This window comes from Lolium perenne, chromosome 1 (genome assembly GCF_019359855.2).
Source record: "Lolium perenne isolate Kyuss_39 chromosome 1, Kyuss_2.0, whole genome shotgun sequence".
In the NCBI taxonomy this organism is placed as follows: domain Eukaryota; kingdom Viridiplantae; phylum Streptophyta; class Magnoliopsida; order Poales; family Poaceae; genus Lolium; species Lolium perenne.
Window position 1 is genome coordinate 147,044,234 of NC_067244.2, and position 15,513 is coordinate 147,059,746.

At 41.6% G+C, this 15,513-nt stretch overlaps 1 protein-coding gene across 1 annotated transcript; it reads right to left on the reverse strand.

Annotated features, from left to right (window-relative positions):
- Window positions 1-3,899: 3,899 nt before the first annotated feature.
- On the reverse strand, window positions 3,900-5,140 carry LOC127307120 (heavy metal-associated isoprenylated plant protein 39). Its single transcript, XM_051337828.2, has 3 exons — window positions 4,925-5,140; window positions 4,672-4,747; window positions 3,900-4,542 (listed from the first exon to the last, which is right to left on the reverse strand). The coding sequence occupies exons 1-3, from the start codon at window positions 4,940-4,942 to the stop codon at window positions 4,115-4,117; spliced, it is 522 nt and encodes a 173-aa protein (XP_051193788.1). The 5' UTR covers window positions 4,943-5,140; the 3' UTR covers window positions 3,900-4,114.
- Between the last annotated feature and the right edge of the window lie 10,373 nt (window positions 5,141-15,513).

Genomic DNA, 15,513 nt, shown 5'->3' on the forward strand with positions numbered 1-15,513 from the left:
ACCAATAACAAAAATGCATATCTGAGCATAGTGAATAGTGCAAAATTTATCGGATATTGTTATTTTTGTGTAGTTTAGACAAAATATTTCAAGGTGAAATTTTGGCACACTTTTAATGTATATCATTGACTATTCTTTAGTTTTTTGTTTATTTTTTATGAAACTCTGAAGTATGAAGTTTCAAAATTTCAAAATAAAAAGGCTTCTTGTTTTTCTTGAGGGTAAATAAAAAAGGCTTCTTTTTCGCAAAAAATAAAAATAAAAAAGGCTTCTTGTAGCTCGGGAGCCATTTGTCGGTACTCAGAGCCTTTTGATCTTGCCTGCCCCACTATACTTTGCCCGGCTAAAAAGCCTTTCTTAAAGAAACAAAAGAAGTGTACGAACAGCCAGTGAATGAACAGATACTGGTGTAATCTGGGCCGTCACATAATTTCTAGTGATACAGGCCGAAGTCACGGGCTCTTCGATGGAAGAGTTCGTGCACGGCCCACAGAGCAAACTTGTAGCTGCCTTCCCCTACATAAAGAAAAGAGCTAATAACACCTAAGGTACATAAACTTGTCATGTGGGAGCAAATAGGTACACAAACTTGCAACTTGTAGTGAACTAGTACAAAAACTTTAACGGTGGGTGCAAATTGGTCCAAAATGCTCCCATGAATGACACGTGGCTTTGAGTTTTTTTATGGAAAACCCCTACATATTTTTCTCTCAGCCGTCATGTCCTTCGACGTTCTCTTGTAATCTCTCCGGCAGGACGACACCAACGCAGCCTCCGATGCCAGGGTGACAGCCAGCTTGGTCCTAGGGCGCAACAGGTGCGCGAAGAAGCTCCTAAACTCGTCCTCCATACCCGCCGCATTATCCTCGTCATCTTGTCGGCCTCCAGGACGGGTTGAAGCCACTGCCGTTCACGGCAAACTTGGCATCGTCCTCGTCCTACACCATGGGGCTGCCGGCCGCCGAGTATGTCGGAGGCTTCTTGAGGCCGCGGAGGAGGGCGGAGGCGTCTTGAGGCCGCCGGAGTCGTTCGGAGGTCTTGTGCTTGGGGTGCATTGAGGTGTCGATGCCCAGGTGCAAGCCAAACGGGGCATGCATGGCGCCACGGCGTGGAGCAAACCGGTTAAGACTCAATAGAGCGAACAGGAGAAACGCACGCCCGTTGGTGGCGATGCAGGGGAAGTGGAATGAATGGGAACACTCCGGCTGTCCGGGCATCCGCTGTGAAGACCGCGGCGCTGGCGTTCTTGACGCTGCACCTGCACACACCTCACCGTTTCTGCAGTCTGAAAGCAAGACAACCAAATTAGCAAGTCAGTCAGTCGAACACATTACAAAGAAAATGCAAAACAAGATAGGATTGAGGATGGGATTGATTCATTGTGCGAGAGAGCTCAGATCAAATAAAAAATCAGGACTAAAACTGGAGTGATTTGATCCTGTCTGATCGGACGCAAGTTTTCCACGTCTAGGCTCTTACTGCTTCTAATAAAACCATCTTCCACTCTAGACAAACGATTGATTCCTTTTTTGGTTGGCTTTTGGTCCTATTTTTCTTCACCAACACAATTTGCAGAGAAATCTCTCCCATGTCCGTGAATAAGGCCAAAACAGAGTAGTCGCGGCATTTTCTGGCGCCGCCAAGAGGCTGATGCCGTTGCAGCGAATGTCGAAGCAGGGGCAGCGTTCGGCGTAGCAGATCATGGAGCTGCAGGTGGTGTGCACAGCCACATCGGGCAAGGAGCAGGCGCAGACCGCTGGCGACGCGTTGCCCAAGGCCACAAAGATCCTTGAGGACCGCCTTCACCTCAACCCGTCGCTGCCGGCATGCTCTTGCCAGACACACAACAACAACAACAACAACAACAACAACAACAAGATTTAAGGTCTGCGCGCGGCATGAAGGCATGGCAAGTACGCATCGACGGCCGGCAGAATCCATCCGGCGACATTAAAAGGGAACATGGAAGAACAACATGCATGTAGGGACTTTTTCACAAAAATACCAAGCCACGTGTCAGCTCTAGGAGCATTTTGTACCAGTTTGCACCCACAATTAAAGTTTGCGTACCATTTTACCACAAATTGCAAGTTTGTGTACCTATTTGCTCTACCGCGACAAGTTTGTGTACTTCCAGTGTTATTAACTCGGAAAATACTTCAGCAGGTACAAGTTGGGGAACGGATCCAAACTGATGCAGTTCAGGGCCTACGGAAAATCGCATGAAAATTTAAGATTTGACGCGAGAATAATTTCACCAGCACTGGCAACTCATGACCTTATAACCTTACGAGGAAAGAAGACCTTCATGGAATGCACTGTTGGAAACAGACAGGATTGTTCAGTCAAACAGATGCTGAGTTGGAGACATCCCAACAGAAGATAAGATATCTCAGTGGCATTCCAGTAGTCATGCGCACTAATCATTCTCGGCTATGTTTCTTAGAGTTCGGATTCGGAAACCCTCGCATTGCTAGTCCTAGGATCCAATAGACAACAAAAGTTTTGCGCATATGCTCTTCCTGAATTCGCTTCAGATAATTTCGCTGATCAGCATTTAGCTGTGCATTGTGCTTACTTGTATACAGAGGATTCAAGGCCTGAAACGTCGTGGTCATCTGACTCACCGGCGCACAAATCTTCAAGGCAAGAAGACAAACGGCTCTGATCAAAACATTCCTGATGGCCCTCATTGCCACGCCTGCATGCGCTCTATTCCGTGGATGGAAATTGTCCGAAGAAGATTTGACCTGGCAAATGATAACCACTCTGGTGTTTATAAGTTGCGTGCTATGAAACTTCCCCCCTGTTCTTCAGAGTTCAGACTCACATGTATCCATTCTCGAAAAAAAGAGTGAATCAGATGTATCTGGCCTCATGCTTCCAGAACAGGTGATCTCATGGATTTGTGTCGCTTCCTTTGGAAAGAGGCAGTTGAGTCTGGATTTGGCTTGTTGCCGCAAGTCCCTGGTTTTTGCGGTTAAACTATGGTTATGATGGATAATTTTAAGTAAGGTCATTGTAATGGTACGTGATAGTGTGGGTGACCAATGTGAATTTGGCTCGAAACGAGTGTGCTAAGTATGCAGCATTAGTTAGGTCACTGATGGTAGCCGAGTGCTGCTTGGGCGTGGCAAACTCTACTGAATTAATCCTTCCTTTTTTCAGTTACCGGAACAATCCTGGACAAGAGATTATGCAGTGACGTTGTTTTCGACCAAGTTGCAACTTGATCTACACATTAAACTTGGATGCTAGCCATGCTTATCCACGAGTGAGATCTGTCAATTGTGTCGGCTTGGCAATTTGTTCCTCGTGGCATTCTTTTAAGATATCTTTGTTTTGTTTCTTTTGTCTTGATTACCAAAATACATTCTTCCTCTCATGTCATAGATGGAGAGATCACTTAGAGCTTCTTTCTTTCTTCGTTGTCATGATGCGCGTTTTAAGATGCGAGTATCCACTTTTATGACCTAACATGGCTAGCTCAGCTAAATAGCATTGACAGTCCCAATTTATGTAGAGTACACAGCTACAGTATTAATTGTGAACGCATGCAATTCAAAACCATTTGGCAGTTTGCTGCCGCAAACACCTCCTTTGACTTAAAGGATAGGAAAAGCATAGGAATAGGAAAGGTATAGGATTGGAATGGCATGTCTAATTGAATCCTATAGGAAGATGAAGTTTGTTTGATTGTACCAAAGAAATTTTTCATGAGGTATGAGCTAATGTTTTTTTCCTATAGAAATTACACTACAAGATTCCTATAGGATTTTTTCCTATAGAATATGTTCCTATGAATCAAACAACATGTATAGAAAAATTTTCCATAGGAACCAAATCCTAAACAATTCCTATGCAAATCTTTTGAATCAAAGGAGCTCCAAATCAGCGGATTTACACACATGCATGGCGCATATATTTTCTTAATATACATATTTACAAAACCAAAATTGTAGTCACACGTCCTTACAGTTATAACTGTACCAGGATAGTAGCAAAGTTTGTACACAGAAGACACACAGTGCAGAAGAGCAAGAATCGTCTTCGTTTCTTACGTACTCACTGTCTCACTCTGCATAGTTATCTCATGCAGCGCTTGCTTACTTGCTTAGCAGATGGTGCAGGAGTTGGGGTTCTCCTCCATGCTCTGCACGACGTAGTGGTTGTTCATGTAGTACGGGTTGTGATAAGCGTAAGCTGATCGGTACTGGTTCATGAGCTCGGCAATGAGCTGCTCCTCCGTCGGCTGCGGCGGCTTCTTCTCGCCGTCGTCCTTCTTGGCGTCACCGTCCTTCTTGGCTCCGTCGTCTTCCTTCTTTGCATCGACGCCGTCCTTCTTCGCGTCGGCGCCGCCGTCCTTCTTGCCGTCCTCCTCTTTCTTCTTCTCCGCTTCCTTCTCCGGCACCTTGGCCGGGCCGACCGAGTCGATGGACGCCGCCCACGTCTTGCGCAGCTTGCTCACCACAACCACCGGGTCCACCATGCCGATCACCGTCATCTTGCGGGTCGCCATGTCCACGGACAGCTCGTCAATGCCTGCACGCAGCAACAGAAGAAAACAACGATTCCTTCTAGTTTATCTTCGTCGTCAATATACTACGTCTACCAGCATACCAAGAAGAGAAAATTAAGCAGAGAAAAAAAATGAACTGCTGTAGTTTGTACCGACGAGCGCGGAAACGGCCTTCATGGCCTTCTGCTTATCCTTCTTGTCGTGCAATTCCAGCTTCACCACGATTTTCTGTGACAAAATCGAAGCTCCAGCAGGTCAGGATATGTGAAAGCATACGAGGGAGTGAAAGAAGAAAAGAAATTGTTCCTGGATTCTAAAGCAAGATCCTGGAAAATCAACCAGCTTTGCATATTCGCATGTACCGATGTACGTACACAAGAATCAGAATAGAATCCTAGCACGAACCTTCGACATGTCCCCCATATACGAGCTGAGCACCAGACCAGCCGGCGGTTGCGCGGTGAAGAGAGGCCGGCGGAATGGACTAACGGATAGGAAGGAATAATGGTGGGGTTGAGGAGGTGTGCTGGACTAGAATGGCAGAAAAGGCAATGGTGGAGGGGCCGCTGAGATGCCTAGCAAAGAATTAAGGAAGCTGTAAATAAAGGCTGTAGCGACTGTGAGCGCGAGCGTCACGTAACAGCAAGGGGGGAGGGAATTGGCGGGTAAAGTGAAGCCCGTGCAGGCCAAATAATTGTTCTCTTCCTCTTTTTCTAGGGTTTGCTCTACTCGTAGTTAGAGTAATATAGGTAGTAGCATAGAACTATATGAAATGTTAACTATGCATTTTAACAACATGGCATGTCATTAATTAAAACAAGAAGAGATTGTGTTAAGTAGCTATGTTACTATCACATCACACATCCCAAGCAAAAATGACTCTATAAAGTAATACATGTGGTTCTGTATATTACTACACCTATGTTACTACCCAGTACGAAGGTAGTAACATACTCCCTCCGTAAGGGATTATAAGATCGGTGCGCGTATCTCTATGTCGTAAATTTGACCAACGTAATATATATATATATTTAAAAAAAATCATTCCCCGAAAAAAATTATATCATTAGAAAGTTTAGATACTCTACTTTCCAAATTAACGATCTAGGGATACAAACCGGCCTTATAATCCCTAATTAAGGAACTATTTTTTAAAACCAATTAAGGGACTAAATTAATAACATGTGCATGTTACTACTCTAGGTTAGGCCTTGCACAATGGAGAGTCCTTTAGCATGTAACCATACAAAAAATAAGTTCTTAAGGGAGAACCTCTGTTAAGTGTTATCTCTATATTTAATGATTTTACTGATATGTAGGCATGCGAATAGTTTAACCACTCTTTTTTGATAATGACTCAATTCAAGGGGTTGTATCTTAGCAAGTACTACCTCTGTTTAGGGATTAAGGCTTGAGGGCCAATTCGGTAAGACCAAACAACTCCATAATTCCCCTCATTAATTAATGCATGCATCAATAGTTTTATATGCATGAGAAGGGAGGGAGAAAAAAGAGAACATGCACTAGCTAAAAGAGGGAAATAAATGAGAAAGACCTTATATTGTCTAACAATTTGAAAAAACACATAGGCCTTATATTAATCCCTAACGGAGTAAGTACTCCCTTACTCCGTCTGTTACTGTGCTTAAGGCGCAAATATTCTGGCACGTCGATTATGGAGGAATTTTGCAGCTAAAACCCTTTCTATGTTGCCCTGCATGCAGGTATAAACCTCTCCTTCATTTTCTGTCGGTACTCATCCCCAACTAGTAGTTCTCGTTTCTCGCTCTAGGCGTCGCCCTCTCTCTCTCTCTCTCTCTCTCTCTCTGAAAGGATCGTATGCCGCACCTAGAGGGGGGGGGTGAATAGGTGCTAACCAATTTTTAGTTCTTTTTCAATTTAGGCTTGACACAAAAGGTAAATTCTCTAGATATGCAACTAAGTGAATTTACCTATATGACAAGGCAAACAACTAAGCAAGATATAGCTAAGCAATATAGAGATAGAATAGGATAGAGGTAACCGAGAGTGGAGCACGCGATGACACAGAGATGATTCCCGTAGTTCCCTTCCTTTGCAAGAAGGTACGTCTACGTTTGGAGGAGTGTGGTTGCTACGAAAGCCAAACCAACAGCCACGAAGGCTTCACTCAGATCTCCGGTGAGCAACGCCACGAAGGCCTAGCCCACTTCCACTAAGGGATTTCCTCGAGGCGGAAACCGGGCCTTTACAAGGTTCTTGGGGCACACATCCACAACCAAATTGGAGGCTCCCAAATCTGTTACAACACAACAATCAACAACAATACATCAACACAAATCAACTAGGGAACCAAATAGGAAACCTAGCATGAGATCCCTCAAACAAGAGAGGGGGAAATGAAGAACGCTTCGGTGAGGATGTAGATCGGTGTCTTCTCCTTCGAATCTCCAAAGATCAAGAGCTTTGGTTGGGGGAGGAAGGAGATCTTGCAAAACTTGAGTTTCTTGAGGTGGCTCTAATGGAGGTGACTTGGCAGATTTCTTGTGTAATGATTGAGCAAGCAACCAAGGTAGAAGAAGGGGGGTATTTATACCCCCCCCCCCCCCCCTCAAAATTGAGCCGTTGCAGCTTCCGGGGGGCCGGATATTTGTAATATCCCAGGTTTAGAGGCAAGAAAAAGAGAGAACACGAGAGTGTGCATTTCATTCATGCATAGAAAATCCGGGGAATTTTCGCGCGTTCATCTAAAACACAAAGTGATCGAGGTTTCTCTTGTGTCGATGGAATTGATGTGTGTCATCTACACAAGTGCGATAGATTTCGACATGACCTTTGTTGATTTATTATGTATTCGAGAGAAATAGTTTGAATTCAAATTCAAATATGAAAAACATAATTCAAATAATAAATTGAATTGGAATTTGAAATTTAAACAAGTATATAAATATTACATGTACAAGTAACTACACTTGATAAATCCAAATAAATAAATGTGTTAAACTTTACTACAAATGACATTATTCAATACATTACAAGTTAGAAAAGAAATAGAAAATTACAAAAGAATAAAATAAAACCCTAAACTAAATCTTCCGTTTCTCTTTTTATCATTCCTTCCTGTAAAACAAACAACAAAGATAAAAGAGAATCGTGTTACGATTAAAATGTCGCCATCATCGAAGATGAGGCATTTTGATATTGGAACTCGACTACTAGATATTAGAAACTTGTCCTAATATCTAAGTTGTGGATTAGAGGGATCAATTTCAGTTATAGGCAACTTTGGAAATTATATATCATCTCTGGATCATAAGAGGGATCAATGGATCATTCTGTATCATTAGGCATCAATGAGCAAACAGGCAACAGGGACAAGTGACAACATCTGATCCATAGCAAAGAGGGACAAGGGAAACAATATTTGATCCATTATCTTAGGCAACAAAGGCAACTAAGTAATCCCTCTAACCTAGCCAAGTTCCTATTTAAACAAGCCACATGATTTAAATAAAGAAATTCACCATTGACATTAGATGGTCAAGATGAATAATCATTAGCCACACAGTTAATCCCACAGGTTATAATGCAAAGACAACATACTAGCAGCCAATAGGATTGAATACTGGAAAGTACATAATAGCATGGTCAGGCAAGGGATAAAGATGAACCAGCCATGCCTTGCACTAGAGGAAAAGCAAACCAACATGGGAACTTGTACAATCAGATGAGGTCATCTGCAAGCACTGATCACAACATGCACCTTGTGTCTTTGTCACACACACGACTAACGACCCAGACATTACCAAAAGCAAAGCAGCTCACACATAGGATCTGCATGTGTGTGTTGTCAACCAAGGACAGCAAGAGGGCATGGTATATAAGCATATTACTTGTAGCACACCATTGCCTAAGCACCACACTTCTATTCCATCCATCGCCAGACCAAGAAAATTCCCAAGAACAACAATTGTTCTTCATCCACAAACAGGTTAACCATTTAGGAAATCAGTATCAAGATCACAGCCAAAGTTGCAAGGAAAACCGGGGTGACAAAAGAGCCCGGGAGGAGCGAGGCACAGCTCATGGAGGAGGTGGAAGCCAAGATCGGCAACAAAGCCAGGATCAACATCAAGCAAGATAAAGTGACTCTCCAACGGCAGGTTGTTAGGCAACAAATTAAGCATAGCATATGTTCTTAGTTTTGCATGAGCACATCAATAAGGGGAAAAAGGAAAATAATACACACACAACCAATCCAACTACCTTTCCACCAGATTCTATCTAGGAGGATTGGAGAGATGGATTTTCTCTCGAATCTGCATAGAGATGCTATGCAAGAATCATCACAGAGAATTTTAAGTCATCAATAGTATCTGTTCTTATTTTAAATTGGTGCCTCAGCCTTTGCATCATCGGCAAGACTACAAGATCAAGCATATAATCTGTTCTTACCAGTTTATATATAGAACCAGAGAAACCATCTATGAGAGCAGACAGGTCCATGAGAGAAAACCAGCTAATAATCATGTCAAGTAAACTGGTCAAGTATCCACCTTGCACCACATACACACTCACTTGTTGTACCATCTTGGACATTATCCGGTAATCTATCGAGATCATATATAGCCAGCAGAAAAACCACCATACAAGCTTATAATCAAAGTACCAAGTAGAGCATCAAGTAAATCAGGTCTCTGTACACATCAATACTGGTATATTACCATAGCTCAAACATGCTTGAGATAAAAACAAATGTAACCAAATCCTTTAACTGAAATTATACATTCAGTTTTGTCAGACTAATGCCACCACAGACTACACATGCTTTGGAGGATTAATCCATCCAAACAGGAAGCATTCCATTTCACATATGAATTACCAATCTTAGGCAGTAGATGCAATAACTGTAGGGATCATATTAAGCACAAGTATGGGGTAGTAATAATGGTGCAGCCCAAACACTATAGCCATGAACAGAGATGGGAGAGATTAACTCACAGTGCAGCAGTAGTAGTACAAGGAGGTGTTGATGCCGGGGTTGCGTCGGCGACGCCGTCCAGCCGGCATCGAGGTCGAGTCATCCACCAGTACAGCAGCACCGCAACACACCACCAGTACACCGACGCCGAGGTTGCGTCTACGGCGCCGTCCATCGTTGTCGAGCACCGCAGCTCACAGAAGCACCACCACCACAGCAACACCATCGTCACACAGAGGAGATCGACGCGGGGAACCAGGAGGAGGTCAGTGGCGTCGGGGCAGTCGAGCTGGGGCTCGAGGTCAGCGACGGGGATGCAGCCAGGAGGCGATGGGGTTGAGGAAGAAGGACTAGAAGGTGGCGCTAGGCCAGCATCAGCTCGCCGGAGCCTGAGGGGGCCGATGGCGACCAGACTAGCCGCCGATGACCGGCTAGGGTTTCGGGGTCGAGGCGACCGCTAGAGATCACAGCGGCCAAATCAACCTAGGGGAGGTGGTAGAGTTCGTCGAGGAGAGCAAAAGCCCCATCACGCCGGTGCCGGGGTTGGCCAGGAGCGGGCGGGGGCGACGGCGCCGCCGCGAGGGCGTGGTGGTCGCGCGGGGAGAAGAGGTAGGCGGTGACCGTGTGCGTGCGTGTGTGAGAGAGAGGTGAGCGAGAGAGTGGGGGTCGGGTTGGGTTAGACCCAACCGACCCGGGCCAGATTTGGGCCAGATCAATTGGGCCAGCCCAACAGACCACTTGGTCTATTTTTAATCTTATTTTTTTATTTTGGTTATTTTTTTTAAGAAATCTTTTAAACATTTAAGAAAATAAAAATAAAACAATAAATAGAATTGAGTATCATAAAATGACCTCTATAAATAAAATAGAAAACAAATACTTAAAGTTTAAAAGAACAACAATATGAATTTCCTCTAAAACTTTAGAAGACCAAATTTTAAATCTTAAACTAATAAAACCTAAAAACTAAGAAGATAATTTCTTGTTTTAATTCTTCACATAAATAAAATATTAAATATTACTTCTATCTCCAATTTAATAATAATCTCTACCAATTATCATGTTAATAATGAAATCAAAATTTAGAAACCCTAATTCTAATATAAACAAGAATCTTGGTTCCATCATTTTATGTGATCATCCTAAAATAGTTCCAATCCTAAAACCCTAGGGGTTTAGCCCATATGATTACATCCACTTCACCTTTAGGTATAGAAACTTAATAAACAACCAATGAATGCATACTCAGGATCCACTAAAATAAAATCAATTCACATGAGGCCATCATCTCATGTCTTTATTCTGCTTAACACCTATATGATCCAATTAGTACCACCTAAGTATAAACCCTAACTTGTTAATATGTTAGCACCGTTAATACTCATACTTAGTATCACACCAATAGAACCAACCTCAACCATCAAACCCTAGTAGCACCATAATGATAAACCCTAGTATCAACTTTGTGTAGCAAATCACATCACATGCTCCAATCCAACTAAACCTTACTTAGGAAATGATAAACCACTCAGCTTGGCAACCATTAGAGATTATTTAGTGAAGCAATTGTGAAACCATAGTAAACCCTAATAGCTAATTATAGGACCATCTTAATAACCATCATTTGATATGATGCTTAGAAGAAACCATAGCAATAAACCTACCAATAATTGCTATATAGAAACCATTCCAAATTAAGAACCAACTAGTTCCTATTAGTGAAACTAAAGGAATCCAATAGTAAACCCTAGAAACCATAGCACCTATATATAATAGTTCATATTCATATTTAACCTGTTCTTCAGAAGTTATTCTTTTGAAGTACAAATGTCAATCAAACCTTAGAAGCCTTAACTCTTCTTGGAAATAATCAATATTCCTTAAACAACATGTTCTTCAAAAGTTATTCTTTTGAAGTATAGTATAAGTAATCATTAACCATGTTCTATAGAACCTAAAATTTACAATTGTTCTTTACATATTATTTCACCACTATTATTTATGTGAATGATTGTTATGATGTCTTATATCACTTGGTTATGATGCTAATATAACCAAACCCTAATAAGAACCTTGTTTGAGAACCATTCTAAAATGCAACCAACCCTAAAGAAATCTTTACAACTCATACATCCTAAATCATCGAGGTTAGGTTACGCTAGGGACGATTGCATCTCATACTATGCATTATAGCATCTTTGACAGTTCTTTAAACATTGTCCTTACCGGACGATGATGGTATTTCAGCATTTGGAGTTCTCACGTATCGAAGCTTTTGCCTGCATAATCTTGCAGTCAATAAAGGCAAGTTCATCACTTGCTCATGTCATCTGAGTATCTTTATCAAATTACTTGCAAAGTACTATGATTATCACTATTGCATAAAAACCAAAACCACTACTTTCATAACTATGAATATGACTATGTGGTGGGCAATGGAACCATGGATTGTGTTGATATGGTGGAGGTTCCATTGCAAGGGTTTATATCCATCTAGGATTAAACAACAAATGTCTTGATGATTCTTGTGCCGTAATACCCGTGTTAACCATAAGATCTGGAGTGGGACGGAATAGTCAATTGTATTTCCACCTCTTGTATATCAACGGATGCGCTTTACCATAGGCACTTGTATTCCAAAGGGGCAAGCGGCAGGCTGGGGAAGCCCTAAGTCCCCACGGTAGAGACCGTAGGCACTTGTCACCCGAGGATCAAGCGGCAGGCTGGGGAAGCCCTAAGTCCCCACGGTATTGCGGTCTATGATGGGTTGCATCTCTCGGCGAAGGAGTTCATGGTAGAGACCTGAACTGTTGTCGTGGTCGGGGTCCGTCCCTAAGTGGAGTAAGTGGACCGACGAGGACCCAGGGTCGGAGTTTGCAACAACGGGTGGGTGTATGAGGTAGCGGAGGAATATGATTGGCTATGACCTTATACCGGGCCTCACACCAAAGGAAGTGTGGACGAGCACACGGCTCGGTTGGCACCAAGGTTAAGATCTCTTATGGGTAAAGCAACACACCTCTGCAGAGTGTAAAGAACCGTGACCTGTCACTCCCTGTTCCGGGATATGGAATCGCTGACGCGGAAAGGAGCTCCATGAAGTTCTAGTAAACCGGTGAAGGCTGACGGACATAGTTCTTCTGAATAAAAGCAACCTTTTGAAGAAATGGTTATGAAAACTTGCATTGGCCTATGACTTTCTGGTCTATGGCTATAGCTAGTGCATGATACACATATTTCCTATTATGAACTTGCTGAGTACGCTTGTACTCATTCTATCCCATTTGAACCCCCTTCTTAGATCAAGGCACCGAAGGAGAAACTACCGTGGAACTCGAAGACAAAGGAGTCAACTACATCAAGATGAAGAATTCAATCAGAGAAGCAATGGAGTCAACTTCTGCATCAGCTATAATGGAAACCTAGACTAGTAATAGAAGGGAACCTTTCCCTAATCCTAGCACCTAAGTAGCTAGAGTTCTATAGCAAGCCAATTAGCGCTTAAACTTGAGTTAGCTATAAGATAGACTACGAGTCATTCTTCTGGAGCTTTATTTGAAGTTTTACCTCACTGTAAAGTAGGAGGCTGTGTGGATCTTATGTAAACAGTTCGTGTGTACTTCTATAGACATACCTTGGACTCGCATATGTTTCTGTTGTACCACTCTGAGAGATGTAATATGAGTGGAACGGTATTTCACTTATGTTATGTCAACGACTTGTGTACTACACCATGCAGTGGTACGCTGGGTCATCACAGCTGGTATCAGAGCAAATGCTTTGACCCTAGGATTAAAACCCTTTAAAGGAGACCTATAGGTTTGGTAGTGTCTATAGGAAGTGTTTTAGCTAAGCCAACTATGCTAAACCAATTATTCTTTTGACTTGAGATGGGTATTCACTTGAGAATAATCCTGACACACTTGAGTCAATCTTTCTTATCTATCTTTCTTAAGTAAAGTAAGTTAGTTATCTTGCTTCATTCCAAATAATTAGAACACCACTGGAGCTTAAGATAATTGATGGTAGTAGACCACCGTTGGTATACAACACATGGTAGTCCAAAGAGAGGATACAACCACAAGGAAGATATCCTATTGGAAGAAGTATACCAATGCAAGTTATGGTTAAGTAAGAGTCATTTAAAATGTCAAATGACTGATGTTAAGTAAGGGAGATAAGTTATAAAAGGTAGTAAATGTCTATGATGAGTCAATCATAGGAGGTAAGGAAGAGTGATAGGAATTATACAAGTTTACTTTTCATGGAAAAATTGGTACTCATATATGATTCACTTGAGAATCATGGTATGATGGAGTAGAACATCATAAGTACGATAACAAAAGGATGATAAGGAGTAGGATTTAGGGAATAGTTCGAAAGCTTAGGCCTTAAAATCCTAATAACTGTACCAAGTATGTTAGATCCATAGTCCTTAATTTAAAGAAGGCTTATTTAGAGCATATCACATAGAGAAATCCTAGAGTTATAGTTGGTATATTCTAAACAATCATGTGTTTAGAGTAGACATGTTAGAACTAATTGTATTATAGGAAGTAGTCCTCAATCGCACATATATACGGTATACCATTTTGTTAGTACTTCCAAAGAAAACTAGGTTAACTTCAATTATTCCAGGCCATTTTTCTCGAGTTTATTTGATTGCAATTGTGCAATTAAGATAAATGTTGAGACAAATAGTAGGAATTCACGTATTGTGCTAAGTATCACAACCTAAACCTATCTTATGTGGTGTTATATACTACAGATCTGATCCTGATGTTTAGGGATGTCTTACCCAACTACTATATTCAGGCATATAAGGATGTGTATTATAAGCACAAAGCTGGATCTTATTGGATTTTCTTGAATCTTCATTGATTGACTAGATCCATACATAAAGTTTGACTTTGATATGCAAATGCATGTTGCAATATCAAGCTCTTACTTGATGTTATAGGTCTAGAGGGTAAAGGTATTCGTGTGAGGAAGTGACAAATTGTGAAGATTTTTGGGAAGACAAGATGAAGGTTCACGTGAACAAGGAAGTAAAATTGTGGGAAGCAACCACAATACTCTAAAGGAAGGACCAATCAAACTCACTTTTATCCTTAATTAAGGAGTACTTCAACATGGAAGTACCATGAAAGTGAGAAAAATAGTGAATATGGAGCAGTAGAAGTAGAGCCGTATTCATTATGGAAGAAGGGAATGCAAGTGAAGTAATTACAATACTATTTTCATAGTGTCAACAAGTGGTTTTCTTGCAAAACAAACCCTAGAAGAAGGAAAATAGACAAGTGAAGTCGCAACTGGTATAATAAGACCGCAGCTGATATAGGATAATCATGAAGAGAAAGTATGTGAAGTAAGGTATATCTTAACTAAAACTATGTAAGTAGCCACAGCTGGTAGGTAGATAATTGACTAGAACCATAACATAGCCACAGCTGGTATCCAATAAGCCACATCTCATACTAGGTAGTTTGCATTTGGGTACAGGATAGCCCACAACTGAACATTTCTTTACCCTAAAAGAAAGGGGATTCCACGACTAGTATTTCACAAATTTGGTATCTCGTAGTTGGTAAATATTTAGTCGGAGAATTCATAATGGATACCCACAACTGTGTGGATACACCGCAAAGAATTCTTCGTGAGACTTTAGAAAGGTACAAAATATAAACCAGACTTAAACCAACTACCTAACCTTGGAGTTTAATGATTAGAAGAAAGGAAGTTTGAAGATTATTAGTAAACTCCAAGGGGGAGAGGAAGGCTGAAGGAGAAGTATTAAAATATGATTTGGAGTATGATAGACGGAGAAAGGTCTGAGCTGAGAGGAAGTCCAATCTTATTTTATAAGGTTGTTGGGAGCTACCCATATAAAAGTACTCTCAGGAGGTTGTCAGACCAGAAGCCGAGGTTCATATCTCGAGGAAGTAGGAGTAGATTCTAACTTGAGTGGGTAATTCATAATTACTCAGAAGTAAAAAGAGCTCAAGTAAGTCTAAGATAATAAAGTTGGATGAAG